Source organism: Sander vitreus, chromosome 22 (genome assembly GCF_031162955.1).
Source record: "Sander vitreus isolate 19-12246 chromosome 22, sanVit1, whole genome shotgun sequence".
NCBI lineage: Eukaryota > Metazoa > Chordata > Actinopteri > Perciformes > Percidae > Sander > Sander vitreus.
In genome coordinates this window covers 12,489,021-12,501,701 of record NC_135876.1, presented here as the reverse complement: position 1 = coordinate 12,501,701, position 12,681 = coordinate 12,489,021, and the positions used below count along the sequence as shown (strand labels likewise).

Sequence of the window (12,681 nt, the reverse complement as noted above, 5' to 3'; positions counted from 1 at the left end):
TTCACACCACTGTATACAGTACTGTGCAAAAGTCTTAGGCAGGTATGAAAAAATGCTGTAAACTAAGAATGCTTTCAAAAATATAAATAATGATTGTTTATTTTTATCAATTTACAAAATGCAAAGTGAGCGAACAAAAGAAAAATCTAAATCACATCAATATTTGGTGTTACTACCCTTTGCCTTCAAACCAGCATTAATTATTATAGGTACTTGCAAAAAGTCAGGGATTTTGTAGGATTGTAGTCAGGTGTATGATCAACCAATTATAGTATGTAGGTAGTTATACTGCATCAGCAAGGTCTCTCCCAAGACAAATATTTCAAAGCAGACTGGTGTTTCAAGATGTGCTGTTCAAGCTCTTTTGAAAAAGCACAAAGAAACAGGCAACGTTGAGGATCGTAGACGCAGTGGTCGGCCAAGAAAACTTAGTGCAGCAGATGAAAAACACATCAAGCTTACTTCCCTTCGAAATCGGAAGATGTCCAGCAGTGCCATCAGCTCAGAACTGGCAGAAACCAGTGGGACCCAGGTACACCCATCTACTGTCTGGAGAAGTCTGGCCAGAAGTGGTCTTCATGGAAGAGTTGCAGCCAAAAAGCCATACCTCCGACATAGAAACAAGGCCAAGCGACTTAACTATACACAAAAACATAGGAACTGGGGTGCAGAAAAATGGCAGCAGGTGCTCTGGACTGATGAGTCAAAATTAGAAATATTTAGCTGTAGCAGAAGGCAGGATGTTCGCCGAAGGGCTGTAGAGCGGTACAATAATGAGTGTCTGCAGGCAACAGTGAAGCATGATGGAAGTTCCTTGCAAGTTTGGGGCTGCATTTCTGCAAATGGAGTTGGAGATTTGTTCAGGATTAATGGTCTCCTCAATGCTGAGAAATACAGGCAGATACTTATCTATTATGCAATACCATCAGGGAGGCGTATGATTGGCCCCAAATTTATTCTGCAGCAGGACAACAACCCCAAATATACAGCCAAGATCATTAAGAACTATCTTCAGTGTAAAGAACAAGAAGTCCTGGAAGTGATGGCATGGGCCCACAGAGCCCTGATCTCAGCATCATCGAGTCTGTCTGGGATAACATGAAGAGACAGAAGGATTTGAGGAAGCCTACATCCACAGAAGATCTGTGGTTAGTTCTCCAAGATGTTTGGAATAACCTACCTGCCGAGTTCCTTCAAAAACTTTGTGCAAGTGTACCTAGAAGAATTGATGCAAACGGTGGTCACAGCAATATGATTTGATTTAGATTTCTCTTCTGTTCATTCACTGCATTTTGTTAATTGATGAAAATAAACTATTAACACTTCCATTTTTAAAAGTATTCTTAGTTTACAGCATTTTTTCATACCTGCATAACACTTTTGCATAGTACTGTAAGTCAGAGGGGAAAGGCATTGCAGGCTATAGAAGACAATCAATAAAGCGTGGCAACAACACTGAGATCAAGAGATAAGGGGAAGACATAAAGTGGGTATTGCAGATTATGCTTTGTCAGCTTGCCGAAAAGAAATATCTGACAAACCGAATACTGTAGGAGTTAACTATCTCCGGCAGATGGCAGTAATGCACCACTAAGGATGCCAGTTGCCGCGTAATCTCAAAAGGGAGGAGAAAAAGACAACCTTCATGAATATTATAACACATACGTCAGCCTACAAGCAACGCATGCGCATACGAAGTAAAAGCATACGGATCAACAACATACTCAGCGTTACCAGTGTCAAACTATTGTCAATAACCTTGATGTTAGAAAGGTATCAGATACTTAGAAGAATACTGTTAGTGCTTCGCAGCAAAAACAGAAACACTAACTCTGCCTGAAACGACGCTATAGTAAAGTGGAAGAAGAGAGAAGTGAAACCTCTAGCTGGAGCAGCTGGCTAACTTTACTTTTTTTGGAAGTCACCCGAAACAGTTGACAGACTCGACGTGCTTGCTTCCTTCCTGTTGTTAGTGTGGCTATTAGAATACCCAGCGACGAGATACAATGTAAGAAATATCGTGAAAGGATACTCAAATCAAGGGCAGGTAACAACAGGAAGTAAACAAACCACCGGACTCCGTGAGTCTGTTTTCTACATGAGTCTCTTGGCAGAATGTCGCTGAGTTCAGGCGGTTGGACTCACACCCCTGGCTACCCACCGGACCAGTCCGCCGCCCTCCCCAGTCACTATGGGGCCTCGCAGTCACAACTTGGCTGCCAAACCGTCCTCATGTCGGTTCGGGTGTCGGTATGCCATTCTGGTATTCGGCCGCTGTGTCTTCCCGGAGCAGGTGATGAGACACTCCGCCTGCAGCTCAGTATGGACCCGGGGAAATCCGGGGAATTCCGGCTGTCGCTCCAGGACAGCTGCGGGACTGGACGGAGTGTGGTGAGTTCACGGCAGCAAGGCGGCAGTAGTGTTGGACTTGTTGTGATAGCCTACGTGTGTGGTTTGAGTGGGAATACCCCCAATTTAATAAAAAATATGTCCAGAGGAAGACTAATTATGCTAGATATGACTCCATACTTGGTGTGTGGAAATAAGGTGAAATAAAACTTCATTTGACCTAACTCACAGGGACCACCTAGGGCAGTGGTTTCTAAAGGCTACTCGTTTACCACCAGGGCCAGATTATTGTGGTAATTTGTTTCAGCACGTTTATTTGGGAATATGCAACATGTTAGCATAATAACAACTGAAACAATAAAGGTATTAATTTCCTTCTACTAGTCAGGGCCTCAAGACGGGCTAAAAATGTTTTGGTACAATTTATCAAAGTAGCATGCAATAACCTCAGAATTATTGCCAGACTACTACTGTGAACCTGGAGCCTTTGGTCCCTGTGAATGTCAGGGGCCATGGAGCAGTTGCCCAGTTGGTAATTTAGCACTGCTTGGACCCCAGTAATACGAAGCAGTGTTACAGGTTGTAAATGACTGAAGAGGTAAACCTTTCCAGTATTACACAGATAAAACAGAATAAACTATATACTGTACACTGTGTTGTAGCATAACTGTTTTTTCTTCCTTATCCTATTAATCATCTATGGAGACCCCACAGATTAAGCTTTTGGCGCCTTAGGTTAGAAATCACTGGCAGAGAGGACAAGAGTTCAGCCCACTGTGTTAGCAAGCAGCCATCCCTTTGAGGAGTCTGAGAATGCTAAGGTACAGCTAAACCCTGGTCTTACCAAAAGATGCAAAGAAGGGTTCACACAATCCAAGTCTGAAATCAACTAGTCTTTGAATATTGGTCGCTCCTGTAACTTACATACAGAGCCTTTATTTTTTTAACAAGTGTTATTATAGCTACACACCCAATATTTTTCTTACTTACATACCGTAACAGTGCACCTATAATATACAGTATTTAAGTTTATAGTATAATAAAATGTTAAAATTACGTTTCACCATACCAAGTGCACACATACAACGTAACCAGTGATTCATTTACCTTCCCTAATTTGTGTTAACTCATCTCTTGCTTTCTTCCTCTTTTTCCAGACCATCGCTGAATTTGATTTGAGGACGGTAAACTATGAGGTGAAGTCACCAAAGTGCCACGATCTGAGTTTGGCTGTGCCTCCGCATGACCGCATCAGCTTCAACTTCCGCTGTGAGCAGGAGGCCCGGGAATGGGCTACAGTGGTGATGTCCTCGTTGAGGGAAGCACAAAGAGGTCAGTCACCCTACTTGCTAAATACTTAATGTTCTTTAAGATAACACAGCAAGGTGGGAAAATGTATATGATACCTTGTAACAGGATCCCATGAGCCTTTTTAAACCCACAGTACAATGTTCTAGGAAACCCCTGTTGTGTGCGATAATGTGGAATTCATTTGCCCTACAGTGAACTTAGTTAATGTGAATTGAGCTTGACAAATCAAGCTGCTTATTTATTTATTTAAACAAAAGAGCTTTTCATTGCCCTGTTAACATCTCCACAGTCAATCTCAACCACTGAAACCAAACTTCATATTTTGACTTCAGAGGGGATTTCAATGAATTGGTCTGTGCTTACTTACATAATATGTCCTTGTTTACGCACTCAAATGCATTTGAAAGCATGATAAAAAGCATGATAAATAAGCATCCAAGATCTGAAGGAAATCTTCACCTTTCTATTTACTATGTTGCTGACTGTTCTACTAAAAAGTGTCGCTGTTAAGACAAATCTTTCCTTTCCTGTGTGGACGAACAGTTAAAGAGTTCAGTCTGCTGTTACAGACAGAGAACAATTAGACATTAGGCAAGGTTTTTAGTAGAACATGTTGGCTGTTGGTTTCTTTCTTGTGTTTTCTATCCATTTGTTTATCTAAATGCTTCTTTCTGGTTTTCAACATTGGCAGTAGCCCCTCAAGATGATGGTCCACAGCTCCCGCAGGATGGTCAGAACACCTTGGCTTTGCAACAGACCGGTGTGTATACCGAACATCTTCCTTCCAATATAAATTATTATCTTATCTTTTTCATTTTAGAAGTGATTTAACTAATTCAATGATTTCTTCACTCATTTGATTCATTCATTCATTCATTTAATCATTTAAGCCCTCTAGTTGCTGTTTGGAGGTATGGCAACATCCTCTGCACGCACTTGCCCATATGTTCACGTGTCTGTGTGTGTGTGTGTCTGTTTGTCTGTCTGTGTGTCTGTGTGTGTGTCTGTGTGTCTGTTTGTGTCTGTGTGTGTGTCCATCTGTAGAGGAAGCCTGCATAGAGCTAACCCGAGCCATAGAAGCAGGTGACATGCAGTCTGCGTCTGTCTTTGCTGCCACACTCGCCCGACAAAATGCCACGCTCAAGATTTGTCCCTCTGCCAGAGACTATGAAGACAGTGAAATCAAGTAGGTGCATCCTCATTCAAAAACACAATTGATGGTTGTTTTAAGATGTGATAGAGAGTAGATTATTTCCCAGTTTACACAAATGATGTGGCTTATGGATTGTGTCTTATTTTATCTAACAGCTTGGCTGTTGCGGTTGAGGATTGTTCTTCGTCCTGTTGTGTCACTGTGAAAGTCTACCCACATATGACTACCGCAGCACTGAAACAGCAGGTTAGTCTGAAGAAAGCTTCTCCTCTTCATTTGTGTCCTGAAAGAACTTTTCTCAAGACAATTTTATTGATGTCGCCCAAAATTACAAATCACATTTTCCTTAAAGAATCACTATCAGTATCTGTTCTGTGCACAATCTGCTATTACCTGTCACACGTTGTGGAATTTGTTTTGTATGTCTGAAGGTGCCAATAAAAAAAGTTGATCACAGAAAACAAAAAGAATCACTATCAGTTTATCTAAAAGGTTCACATTTCTATCTCACTATTTCTTTTTCTTCTCTCCTTCTCTGGTTTTCTACAACCTCAGATGTTTCTTGAGTATGGCTTTCACCCGCGGGTGCAGCGCTGGGTGATTGGCCAGTGTCTGTGCACCGACCAGCGCTCTCTGGCCTCATATGGGGTTCGTCAGGACAGTAACACAGCCTTCTTGTACCTCCTGTCAGCCCGTCATGCTCGCTTGACCCACCAAGTCCTCCAGCAGGACCAGGAGAGTGCCCTCCTCCTTAGTCCTCCATCTCTGTCTCTCCCCACTCCTCCCCTCCCTGCTACCTCTGCAAATGGCCCCTCATCTCTGTGCCGGAGGGCTTACACCACCCTGCCTCCTAGACTCCATACCAGCAGCAACACTGGTGAGTGAGGGCAAGAGCACATGAGTTTGACAGGTATCAGATCAGATTTGCTTTAACTTTTCAATTTCATTGAGCACACATGAGATTAGACCTGTTTATTTAGTGCTTTAGACTAATGCTAGTGCCCCACAGATGGTAATACCAGTTTCCTGTTAACATTATTGCCCAGGAAAAGTCTAAACTCACTGGTGTATTTATTAAAGTTTACAATAATGCTCAGTCATAAACTCTTTTAGTAGTAGGTAGAAGAAGAAGAATAACTTATTTCTGACCTGACCTATTATAGAGCTGCTGTACAACACAAAACATAAGCAATGCCACAAGAATATAGCAGTGGACAGTAATGGGAAAAGTAAAATAGATTTGTGATTTAAATATCCTTAGCCTCGTAATAAACTCTTGTTCAAAACTCTTGTATAAATGGAATATCCTGCATACAGCAGATATACTGTATCAAAGGGTACATCAATTTGTACAAACCGTTCATAAACATAATGGGTGCACATATTGTCACTGGTTGCTTATTAGATACTTTTTTCTCCTTAAATGTTTCACGTGGCTCAGAGAGAAGAAACATCAGTGAGATCAGAGATCTCATCAACCTAGAGATGCCTCAACTCAATGAAGCACTAAGCCCCAACACAGCCTCCACCCAGGTAATAGACGGCAGTTATGGTGGTTTAATTAGAGTCGTGTTCAAAATGGTCAATGTTTTGATAAAATATGTCATAAGAAAAATCATTGGATGAGACAGAAGTTGCATGTAGTGCTGTTTCTCACGTGGTAAAACATACTCTATACCGCACTACTCTGTTCCTTAGGGTTGGTCGTGCCCTTCTTGCACTTACATTAACAAACCAACACGGCCGGGCTGTGAGATCTGCAGTACAAATCGCCCTGAGAACTACGTCATCCCGGGGGGATACCGACCTGATGCACTGGAACTCAGACGGATCCAGCAGGAGAAGGAGGCTATCAGACAGTACCAGCAGGTATGTAAAACTCACACTCACACCTGTACCACTGAGCGTACCACACACCCACAGTCTTACATATACAATCACACACCTGTATGTATGAAGCGACAATTTCTTTTACCCATAAATACTCAGAGTAAAACCTTATTTTGGCATACCATTTGGTGACAATTACATAGAAGAGTTCAACAACGAGCCTTGGTCAAAGAGTGCAAGGCAGCATAGGGCTCCAAATTGGACCCAATACTAATTAGTATGAGGAAAGTATGAAATTGATACAAAGTTGACATTTGAATTCAAATTTGCAGGCCCTCTCAGGTTGACTCTCTTCTCTTCTGTCTCTGTTTTTTTGAAGGAGAAAGGGAGAAGAGAGGTGCTGAGGAGTGCTGAGGCTCAAAACAACTCACTCCTGTATAACCTGGACCAGGACTACTGAACACACACAGGCACACATACACTCCATGGTTATTTATGTTTCCATCACACTTGTAGCATCATTTCTGTTGCACTCATCAGACACTCACTTTTAGATCACATAAGAAATCATCATGCACAAAGCTATGTCTACACATCTATGTGCTTGAATTAAAAGCATATGGTTCTGTTATCCCATGTTCATGAGATCCTACAGTAGAGAAACTGTATGAAAACAGTTGATTACACATTTTAGCTGCGTGCCAACTCTGTTCTGGTGAAAAATAGTACCTGACCGATACTGGACTTTAGAGGCCAATATTGACATTTGAGACTTTTAAAAAAATCTGGGAAAGATGATTTTTTTTTAAATCACATAAACACCTAATAAATGCAATATTTTTTGGGCCTGTAGTCTGACTCTCTTAGGGCTACCTGGCTTCACTACTTTGTCCCTGTCAGGATCCTGTAGGAATGATAACTCCGTATTTCCAGGGAGCCGACTGGTCAGTGGTCAGGCTGTGTACAGGTTTTGATCTAATCCTCTGTAGTTAGCCATGCAGCATAGGTTACCATGGTGATCTACCACCAGGGTTAAAAGTGAGCCAGCGTCGCGATAGTGGAAAACCTGAGTGAAGTCCAAAGATATCTGACTATAACCCACTAATTTCACTTCGTGGTAACCCCCCTGGCAATATAGATTGGTCAAACTCTAGGTAAAAAGGTTATGAAAGACTTTTCCCTATATTGACAATCCAGCTGGATAATCACGATCACTGTTGACTTTCCGCATCGGGTGGATTTTTAATGAACACCTAAATAGCAGAGATTGCTACTAAATTGAATGTATTAGCCTGACTGTTAATTTTGCACTGTTCATTGTATATACTCTGTGAAACAGATTAAAATAAAATGTTTACCGTGTGTGTGTGTGTATACGTGTATGCATGTCTGTACTGTGACTGTGTAAATCTAGCCAACAATACTTCATATACATGATATGCATTGCCAATCTTATTGTGCCCCTATAATAAAAACTAAAGGGAAATAGTTTAAGGACTATATGTTTAACCCTCCCAACAACACCACCAGGCAAGGGAAGAGGAGCGTAGGGAGAATTTTGCCCGGCTAGTGATGATGGATGGACAGGACCTGCTGCCTAACCCAGAGCCTGTGGACTGTAGGATCTGTTACGTGGACCTGCAGCCTAGAGAGGGGGTCCTGCTCAGGGAGTGTCTCCACTGCTTCTGCAGGTAAGATTCAGGAGGTGGGGGGGATATATAAAAAATACTGAATAGAAAGAGGTTTTGAGAAAGAAGCAGGTTTGTAGCTCAGGAAGTGTTTTTTCACCCTGATTGAATATCCTTGTTTCTGTCTGAGTTTGCATGTTTGTGCGTATGTCTGTCCAGAGAGTGCTTACGTTCAGTCATCATGCTGAGTGAGGAGCCAGAGGTGGCCTGTCCCTACAGAGATGACACATATTCCTGTTCCTGCTCCCTGCAGGAGAGGGAGATCAGAGCTGTGAGTTACACACAACAAACACAGCTCTCATACACAAGCATTAGCAGGCAGTATCGGCATCCTAAAGCATCAGAATATGTAAATCCATCTTACTGTTAATTACGTTTTAATGTAGCAAGAAAAGCTCATTTCATCACTGTCAGTACCAGCCAAGAAGCCGAAGCTGCTGCTCCGCCACATGTTGTCAGCCCAGACTTTGACCGTTCTCTCTGTGCGTGGACAGCCTTCAGCTGCTTCAGCTAATATGAAGCAACAGTTAGGCAACTTCCCCAGCTGCTAAATGTTAAACAATAAACTATGGTCCAACCACAATTCCCATCCCATTTTTCCTTTACAGTTGGTGCCAGCAGAGGAGTATGAGCGCTGGCTGCAAAGAGGCCTGTCAGTGGCAGAGTCTCGATGTGAGGGCAGCTATCACTGTGCCACCCCAGACTGTCTTGGCTGGTGTGTGTACGAGGACACAGTCAATGTCTTCCACTGCCCCGTCTGCAGGAAACACAACTGTCTGATTTGCAAGGTATGAAATATATAAGTACACACAAACAAGTAATATAGTATTTGGTTATTTACTACCGTAGATTTTAGGAAATTGTCTTGGTGTACTTAAAGTGCTCATATTATGCTTTTTGGCTTTTTCCCTTTCCTTTATTGTATTATATATCTTTTTTGTGCATGTAATAGGTTTACAAAGTGAAAAATCCCAAAGTCCACCCCAAAGGGTCTTACCATCTCCAACAGAAAACACTGTTCACAAACTCCTCCAAACAGCTCTATTGTAGTCCAGCCTTTACTTCAGAGACAAACGTGCGTCACTTTGTAACATGGTATAATGCTCGCCTAGCTGCTAGCATGGCACGCCCTCATACTCTGCTTCTGACTGGCTTGTATTGCTGACCTAGGTACTGCGCATGTGCGACTCCCAACAAAGATGGAATAGAAGTGAGATGCCTCACTCTGTAGCTAAAACAGAGAGCTCAACACACAGGGGGAAAAGAGGAGGTGCAGCAATGTGCAGTACAACAAAAAAGATGGTGTTTTTTGAAAATTAAACTATGTAAACCTATTCTGATATAACCTCTAAATACAATTATCAACCTGAAAATGAGCATAATATGAGCACTCTAAAAGAGATGTGCACTAAATTTACATATCAATAAACGCACAACCATGGTACAAATGGGGTGAGAGATTGTAGCGTGCACCAATCCGTTAGTCAGAGCCAATTGATAACAACAAATCCTTTGAAAGAAGCAAGTGACATTACACATTTGAGAGTAGTCACATGTTTTTAACGGGCCTCGTCCCCTCAAGCTAACTGCTGTTCAAAAACAGCCATGTTTCTGTCTTTATGAATCTGAGACTTTCACTGAGGTTAAATGCACATGAAAATGATCACATCTTTTTCTGTCCCTGTTTCTTTTTTTCTTCTCTCCTCAGTCTATCCATGAGGGAATGAACTGTAAGCAATATCAGGATGACCTTGCAGCCCGCGCTATAAATGACTCTGCTGCTAGAAGGACAACACATCTACTCAAGGCAAGCTGTGTAATACACTTGTGTATATGTGTACATATGCAGTGAAAGGGAAAGAGGGGAATCTAAGCTGTGTTACCCAGAGATGGATGGCCTTTGTGTCCCACGTGCTTACAGATCAAACAGAAGCTGAAACTCATTTTCTGTCTCACAAACAGACTCTTGTGCAGTCAGGCGAGGCAATGCACTGTCCCCAGTGTGGCATCATTGTGCAGAAAAGGGATGGATGTGATTGGCTACGCTGCACTGTCTGTCACACTGAGATCTGCTGGGTAACCAGAGGACCCCGCTGGGGACCTAGGGTAAGAAATCTTTCCTTCCTTTCCTAATGGCATATTTTATTTCCTAATGTAGCTAACTGATCTCCGACACCCTCAGGATTTGTAAACTGATTCTTTTGATGGTCTATGGTAGGGCTGGGCAATATGGAGAAAATCAAATATCACGATATTTTTGACCAAATACCTCGATATCGATACCGCAAACGATATTGTAGTGTTGATCGGTGCTTTCACAAAATATTTACACCATGAGATTTTTGATAAATAATCATCAGTAATGTGGATATTATGACTAAGTGGGTAAAGGCAAATAATAGAACAGCTATACCAGTCTGGTAAGTTCAGAAAATGACATCACTTTACTGTAATGCAGCTTTTAAAACCAGGAAAAGACAACACTTATGCCATATTACGATATTACGATATCCAAAATCTAAGACGATATCTAGTCTCATGTCACGATATTGATATAATATCGATATATTGCCCAGCTCTAGTCTATGGAATGGAAGTATAATTCGTAAACCTTTTGTTAGTCTCTCAAAAGCCAAAATACAGCCAGGGCATGGTGGTTTAAAAAAAGAAGGTTTTATTTGCAAGGTAAGTCAAAGGTTTGATAACTCTTATTCTGATCCTTTCCAAGGGTCCTGGAGACACCAGCGGAGGATGTCGCTGCAATGTCAACAATCAGAAATGCCATCCCAAATGCCAAAACTGCCACTGAGAATCTCAAGAGTGGTCAGTTTGTAGAAGGGAATGAAAGAGTCAAACTGAAACAAACTATTCTCTAAAATAGGAAAAAAAGAGGATTAAGGTGAATAAAAAAAAAGTATATTTAAGTCGAAACTGCAGGATTGTTACATACGATGCATCTTGCTTGTTATAACTGGAAAGACATCTCAATTTTCTCTCAGCAAATTTCTAACCATCACTTGTTTCCCTTGGCTTTTCAGTGCCATCAGAATAACATAAATTATACGTTTTAAATTATACGGCGCTTAGCTCTGCCTCTCACAAACATTAAGATGCAGGCCGTGTGATTTGAAGTCAGCGTTATAACAGTATAAATGAAGTTATCACATCTGACTGTAATGATGAGAAGTATGGTTACAAGTATGCAGGGAAAGAGTATTAACTTCACAATGATTGCAATGTACATCTAGCAATACAGGTGTGTTGTTTTCTGTTTTGGTAGTTACATACCAGGATATATTAAATTAAACTGAAGCGGCCTTATTATTGTGCACAAAAGCTGTAGCAGGGTGTTTTATGATGACACTTTTTGTGTTCTTTTATATGCAATTTTTCTGCATTGAGATAGATCAAACAAGTGTATGGAGTTATACATGGTAATCATTTTTGTGTCTGTGTGAAAGCCTGACTGCATGTGCTCCTTTGTTACCAAAGAGGTCTGAAATGTGTCTGAGTGTTAATCTGAGTCTCATGTTGTTTGAGACTGATTTGAGTGGAACCAGGCTGTTTGCATTCTGTTAATCTCTCACAAGGTTCTGTATTTGACAAGCGGTGCAGAGGTCACTGAGGTACTGCTGACTAGCTGTGTGTTACTTGATGATGACATCATCAATAAATAGCAGAGGGAATTGATTAATAGTCAGATGTTAGATGCAATACTTGAATACTTTCTGAGAAGGCACATGTGAATATATTTTGACGATAAGCTCATAATCCTGTTTAAATATGATACGGTGCATATGATGATGTTAGCCAGCATAGGCTACTTAACAGCTTTTTTAATATGTGAAAGCTTTGTAACCATGGAAATATTTTTTTAATTCATCTGTGCATGAATTTGTTATTCTACTACATTAATGTAAATCAACAACGTATCCTGTATCCCCTTTACCAGGATAAGAGCATGTAGGCTCACCAACTGCACTCTCTGTTACCCAGACTGCCCTCGACTACACTACTGTCCTGCACTGACAAGCCATTATTAGGTCTTCACTGTTACTTGTGTTAAAATACCAGCTCTGTGTTGCTGATTGTGCCTTAAATAAATACCCTTCAAACTCACAGACTTCTTTGGTCTTTATTTTATTTAGATACAACTAAATTATGTGGATATGTTAAGCCAACGAAAAAAAAAAGTTTTATCCATAAGAATTTGATTACTGGCAGTGTAGAGGATTGATTTTATTTTTCCACCAGCCAAGATTGATTGGTCGAGGCGGTGGCCTCGCAGTAACGCACAGAAATGACTTTAGTTGTTCTCAGGTCTCTTTTTGCTGCTACTTCTTTCTTCTG

General features: G+C 41.2%; 1 protein-coding gene across 1 annotated transcript; it reads left to right on the top strand.

The window, feature by feature from the left end:
* Positions 1 to 1,681: 1,681 nt before the first annotated feature.
* On the top strand, positions 1,682 to 12,450 carry shrprbck1r (sharpin and rbck1 related). The gene is made up of 14 exons (XM_078280406.1): positions 1,682 to 2,391; positions 3,507 to 3,681; positions 4,352 to 4,420; positions 4,705 to 4,846; positions 4,969 to 5,059; positions 5,369 to 5,690; positions 6,255 to 6,346; positions 6,512 to 6,682; positions 8,174 to 8,334; positions 8,491 to 8,602; positions 8,940 to 9,119; positions 10,040 to 10,138; positions 10,294 to 10,437; positions 11,060 to 12,450. The coding sequence occupies exons 1-14, from the start codon at positions 2,116 to 2,118 to the stop codon at positions 11,138 to 11,140; spliced, it is 2,115 nt and encodes a 704-aa protein (XP_078136532.1). The 5' UTR covers positions 1,682 to 2,115; the 3' UTR covers positions 11,141 to 12,450.
* The last annotated feature ends 231 nt before the right edge of the window (positions 12,451 to 12,681 follow it).

Coding starts and splice junctions, on each gene's coding strand:
- shrprbck1r (XM_078280406.1), top strand. CDS start 2,116: ATGTCGCTGAGTTCAGGCGGTTGGACTCACACCCCTGGCTACCCACCG. Junction 4,847..4,968: donor TATGAAGACAGTGAAATCAA/GTAGGTGCATCC, acceptor TTTATCTAACAG/CTTGGCTGTTGCGGTTGAGG. Junction 5,060..5,368: donor CCGCAGCACTGAAACAGCAG/GTTAGTCTGAAG, acceptor CTACAACCTCAG/ATGTTTCTTGAGTATGGCTT.